Genomic DNA, 6024 nt, shown 5'->3' with positions numbered 1-6024 from the left:
AGTTAGCGGGAACCGCCTTCGGCGGTTTCCGTACAAGATGCGTGACTATCTACAAATGGTAAGGTCGTGGGAAATCCTGTGAAACACAAGTAACCTCGGCCAGCACCAAAACCCCAATGGGGAAAGCTTTGCATGAGGGGGGGGGAAAGGGGTAGAACGAGTAAGGAGGGTAGGGTATTGGGATAGAGGACGAAAGGGAGAAAGAGGGGGAGCGATAGAGAGGAGAAGTCTTTGACTATGCGATGGATATGGTCGTTGGAGACTCCGTATCCATAACATTGCCCCCCAGTCTCCTAACGACCATGATGTGGTCCCCAAGGGGCATATCTCCATGGGTCATCTCTCCAGGGTGACCGGCTTCTTGAACGCTTGTGATAGGAATCCAGATGGAGGGAATCATACTGAGCTCCTGTGAGGTCTGTGGGGCTCGCTCAGGTCACCAGGCCATAAGTGTCACAAAGGTGTGGGTATTACGGGGTGATAAGCGATAGATCTCAACCCATCGCCTGTCACGTGACACTAATCTACAACAGGACTACATGTAATGGGGGCCCAGGGCTTGTGCCCTGACACTCTCCCCCCTTGCATTGCAGTTGCGATGCATACAAGATAAAAAGAAAAGGAAAGTTTAAGCTTAAAAGGAATAATGAATAAGGAATGTGTTTGCCACTTTAAAGTGGGCAACATTGTACATCAAGTCATAAAAAGAAGAGAAGGAAAAGGAGTGAACGTCTTTTAAAGTGGGCAGTGTTATACATAGGGATAGGTATATATATATGAAGTCCTTAAAATATCGGGTTTCCCAATGGGAAATTCTCCAAAGATGTTTTGCATCTTCGGCCCGTGTTTCCTCCCCAAATTGATAATTTAGGTCTGTAAAATATTGTTTACAGTGCTTTGCATACTGTTTTGTGTGCGAATTCTTGCATTTTCGCAAGAGTGGAGTGGTTTCCACTTTACCAGAGAAATTTGTGCTCTGGATTTTCGTTTGTTCATCTGGCTGTTTAGCTGGATGGTTTTCTGTGGTTAGAGCCACCTTGCCAAGTGCGGAGCTTGACAGAGTACTAGTTGCTCCTGGTTTGGGAGCAAATGATTGTTCGACTTCATGGCCAGCATGAGTCCCCGGAACTTTGTTCCGGTGCTGTTTGGAGGCTGTTGCCTCTTGCCACAGCTCCCATGCTGTGTTCCCCAGTGTTCGTGAGGATTTTTGGACCGAGATTTATCTTATCTCGGTTGAATGGTTCCCTGTTGCATTGGATGCCTCCCACCAAGGTTACTTGCCCATAGGGTGTCGAAGTACTTGACAGCCTGCGCCTCTAACAGTGGTCCCAGCCTGGGGTTTGCTATTGGCTGTGTTACGGGATGGGGGAAATTCCCCATTCCTCGATCCGTTCTTATAGTGGGATGACGAGGGTCGTGTCTAGTCTGTACCATAACGGGATATGTAATCGATGAGTGATCCCAGTCTTGCCTGGGACCGGACGATCGAATTCCCATCGATCGCGGTTGGTGATGTAGTGAGCCATTAAGGGATTGATGATAGGTAGTCGGAGATACCAGGACAGACGGGTCAGCCACGGATACTTGGCGCTCCTCAATGGAGCGTACCGTGTGCGAGGTCGCAACTTGTGAGATGGGTGAGATCTTCGTATAGTTGCTATTGGGTACTTGGCGTTCGCAGTGCGAACGTACCGGTAGCGGGTTGATATCATAGGCGTGCAATGAGGACTGACTAATAGGGCCTTCGTGACTTGGCGTTCCCAAAGGGAACGTACCATTGGCAGGGAAACATGATGACTTGCGAAGGAAGAAACAGACAGTGGATGGGCGGCTACTTGGCGTTCGCATAGTGAACGTGCTGGCATCACGGGTAAGCAGGCCTCAGAGTATTCACGATCTCCATGATTGTGATGGGACGTCGTGTGTCGAGTACTGGGGGGAGAGCGTAGTGAGGAGGACCCATAGGGTACAGATTCCATAGGACGAAATACATGTCGAGAGTCTTCGACTCACGACATCGAGTTCTCACGGTGAGGGCCGTTAGAGGACTCGATATAACCAGACATATAAGACATATTGAGAGCTGTACAATCACACGGGTTCAGTTGAGTGACAGGGAGGGTTGTTACAGAAGACGGTACACGAGACAGTTGTAGAGCAGTTGTTAGTTAGTGGGAACCGCCTTTGGCGGTTTCCGTACAAGACACGTGACTATCTACAAATGGTAAGGTCGCGGGAAATCCCGCAAAACACAAATAACCTCGGCCAGCACCAAAACCCCAGTTGGGGAAAGCTTTGCACGAGGGGGGGGGAAGGAGTAGAACGGGTAAGGAGGATAGGGTATCGGGATAGAGGACGGAAGGGAGAAAGAGGGGAGGAACGATAATGAGGAGAAGTCTTTGACCATGTGATGGATATGGTCGTTGGAGACTCCGTATCCGTAACAGGCTGCCTACTGCCTTCCTTCCTCCCCTCAACCTGGGTCTGTGCTCTTGTTGGAGCACCACTCTGCAGTCCGGACAGGGTCACCTACCCACAGGGTAGCGAGAATTGTGGTATCCCATCCCAGTCGTGTTAGTCCCTGTCTGGGTTACACTTTCTGAGACCCAATATCACATCTCCTCCCCTTAACCTGGGAGGCCCCATCATGTTGGACTTGGCAGTGGGATTCTGCCCGTGCGCAAGTGAGCTCAGGCTCACATTCAAGTTCCTCGATTTCTGGAAATCAGTTTCTCTTCATTTTTGGAGAGAGGTAATCTTTTGCACTTCTATGCGAATCTTGTACTCCTGCCTCTGGGTGGCACGGTTCTCATAGGCATTTCTTGGCACCTCTGAGTAATCAGGTCGTCTCTATTTGGATGGCCTGAGTGAGGAGCTTGTCTCGCTCTCTTGTTTCCCTTTCATGAGGGATTCTGTCTCATCCAACTCCTTTCGGAGTTGGCTTGTGTTGTCCACTATCACCGGGGGTGATAGCTTGCTCTCAGCTTGGGTTGGGCCGAGAATTTGTTGGCTTTGGCCATCTCAAAAAGCATGTGGACACTTCCCTGTAGGGTGGCTTGCCCATAGGGTGTCATGGTACTTGGCGGCCGCTGCCTCTGGTAGTGGTCCCCTTTTGGGGGTCTGTCATCGCTGCCTACCGTCTTCCCATCTCCCCTCGACATGGGTTTGCCCTCCTGAGGGCGGGCCCTTATGCAACCTGGACAGGGTCGCCTGCCCATGGGGTGGCGGGATAGTCGGTGCCCCGCCCCTTGGTGCGTTAGTCCCCATATGGGGTCGCACCTCATGAGGCCCGGAACCGCATCCCCTCCCCCTGACCTGGGAGGCCCCCATCATAATGGGTTTGGCAGCGAGGTCTGCCAGTGCGTGTGCCTCTTCAAGCTCATGTTTTAACAACTTGATCTCCCTCTTCTGGAGGTCGACTTCTCTCTCTGTGTCTTTCAGAGAGACAAAGATGCCGAAGCGTCTCTGCATGCCCTATTGTACTCATGCCTCCAATGGGCGCAATTATCGCAGGCATCATCTGACACCCTTGAGTTGTCAGACCATGCCCGTTTGGACGGCCTGGGCAAGGAGCCGCTGTCGCTCCCTCATCTCCCTCCTACAAAGGACTTTATCTCTTTCAACTCCTGATGAAGTTGACCTGTCTGGGCAGCTACCGCTGATGCAATAGCTGATTCCCAGCCTATGTTTGGCTGGGTTGTCGGATCTGGGCCAAATTGGCCGATCCAGGGAGTGATTTGGCCAGGGAAGTTCCCTGGGGAGTATACCTGGGGCTGCAGCAGCAATTGCTGCCCCTGGAGTGGCGCTTGTTGTGCCATCGGTGCAGTTTGTACTGCATATGGTTTTACACATGAGCCTGGGGATCACGTGGTCTAGGCGAGTTACTCGCCTACATCAGCAAACTTGGTAGGGAGCTCTTGGAGCTCTCAGAGCTCTCAGAGCTCTCAGAGCTCTGTGAGCAAATTGAGTCTTTTTGCTGTGCACCCTCTACACATTGGGTGGAGAAAATTAAATGTTTGAATGATTTTATTCTCCTAAGGATGCAGAAGTGCAAAGATAATATGTATATACATTTTTGGAAATGCATATTCCATGGCCAGCATCATTACTTGAAACACTCTATGAGCTCTATGAGCTCACTGAGCTCATAGAGCTCATAGAGCTTTTTGTTTTTAAATCATGGATGGTCTTCATATCTCCATGAAATCTGCTTAGTTATTTTGGCACCAGTAGTGCAAAGATAATATGGATATATATGTGTGTAAAATGGCCATTGTCATTGCTCTGAAAGCTCTATGAGCTCTATGAACTCTATGAACTCAGTGGGCTCATAGAGCTCATATACCTTTTGTGTTTACTAAAATCAGCACCTTATTTTTTATTGCTATTTACAAAATTTGAGGAAAACTCTGAAATTCAAAATTTTGCACTTTATCTTTCATCTCATTTCTTGCTCAAAACTCAACCAATTTTGATGATTCTATGTGAATTGGAAAGCACCAAAGTGTGGCAATGTAACCATGCATGTTATGTAGGGTATAAATCAGTTTTAACAAAGTGTTCCAAATGAAGTAAATTGAAAATAAAGCAAACAAAAAGCTGATGTATTCTTCAGATATCATCCAAGCCTTTGACACCAAATTTCCCATGGTCAAAAAGCCATGGTTATTTGGCTCACTGTCAGGGCCCAGCCCTTGTTCTGTGACAGGCCCAGGGGGATCCTCCTAGTCGCTGGGGTATCTAGTCCCAGTCCGAGATCCTCAAACTCACTGAGGGGGCTAAACCTTCTCAACCTCCTCTACAAATGGGAGCCAGGAACTATACAGTTTTCAGCTCTTTGTTGACTCCCCATAAATGGCACCCCCCCGTGGGAACGAGCTGCTCACCCAGAAAGTTCCCACAGTTGTGGCTGTGATAGTTTCTGGGTGAGTAACTTACCCAGAACTTTCCCATGGGTCTGCATGCATGCAGGATTGTGGAATAGTGAGGGGCTGTGCCCTGACACTCACCAAAACATGGTGGGAGACTTTTCTAACACTGGAGCGTACATTGCTACATTGCCCCACTTTGGCACTTTCCAATGCACATTGAATTATCAAAAAAGTGAATTAATTTTTTTTCCAATCATTCCTAATTTCCTGAAATATCTCTCCCTAACTTATCCCAAAATTTCTGATTTTCCCCCTGATTTTTTGGACATTCTCCTTTTTTAGAAAGTCCCCCATTTTCTGAATTTTCCTTAATTTTCCCTGACTTTTTTTCAAGTTTTTAGAAACCCCCCAGTTCCCCCTCATTTTCCTCCCATTTTCCCCTTCATCCCCCCCCTCAATTTCCCCCCCATCCCCCCCTTCGATTTTCCCCTCATTCCCCCCCCAATTCCCACCTCAATTTCCCCCCCATTTCTCCCCCATTCCCCCCTCCAAATTTCCCCTCATTCCCCCCCCCCCCCATTCCCCCCTCAATTTTCCCCTCAATTCCCTCCTCAATTTTCCCCCCATTCCCCCCATCCTCCCCTCCAAATTTCCCCTCATTCCCCCCCCATTTCCCCCCTCCATTTCCTCCCCCATTTTCCCCCTCATTCCCCCCTCATTCCCCCCTCCAAATTTTACCCCATTCCCCCCCTCCATTTTCCCCTCATTTTCCCCCTCATTTCCCCCCTCATCCCCCCCTCCAAATTTCCCCATTTCCCCCTCATTTTCCCCCCATTTCCCCCTTTAATTTTTCCCTCATTCCCCCTCCCAATTCCCCCCCAATTCCCCCCCATTCCCCCCCTCAATTTTCCCCTCATTTTCCCCCCCATTTCCCCCCCCATTTCCCCCCCACTCATTTTCCCGCATTTTCCCTAAGTAATTTCAGATTAACTGCATTTATATCCCTAAATTTGGTCTATATTGATTGGGCTACATACCCTTGGTGTCTGGTGCCGCATTGGTGCTGAAAGTGAAGCTGAGTTTGTTCAGTCCCTTGTATGGTAGGGAGTTGGCTATGGCTAGTCACATGATGCCATAGTCAATGCTTTTAAAT

The 6024-nt window shown here is 49.1% G+C and overlaps 1 protein-coding gene across 1 annotated transcript; it reads right to left on the bottom strand.

Moving 5' to 3' along the window:
• Positions 1–2850: 2850 nt before the first annotated feature.
• On the bottom strand, positions 2851–3471 carry EI90DRAFT_3015368 (uncharacterized protein; the record flags this gene model as incomplete). Its single annotated transcript, XM_039056891.1, has 2 exons — positions 2851–3020; positions 3138–3471. The coding sequence occupies 2 exons, from the start codon at positions 3469–3471 to the stop codon at positions 2851–2853; spliced, it is 504 nt and encodes a 167-aa protein (XP_038917486.1).
• Between the last annotated feature and the right edge of the window lie 2553 nt (positions 3472–6024).

Source organism: Cantharellus anzutake (assembly GCF_015039405.1).
Source record: "Cantharellus anzutake strain C23 chromosome Unknown EI90scaffold_17, whole genome shotgun sequence".
NCBI classification, from domain to species: Eukaryota; Fungi; Basidiomycota; class Agaricomycetes; order Cantharellales; family Hydnaceae; genus Cantharellus; species Cantharellus anzutake.
This window is presented reverse-complemented; position numbering and strand designations above follow the sequence as displayed.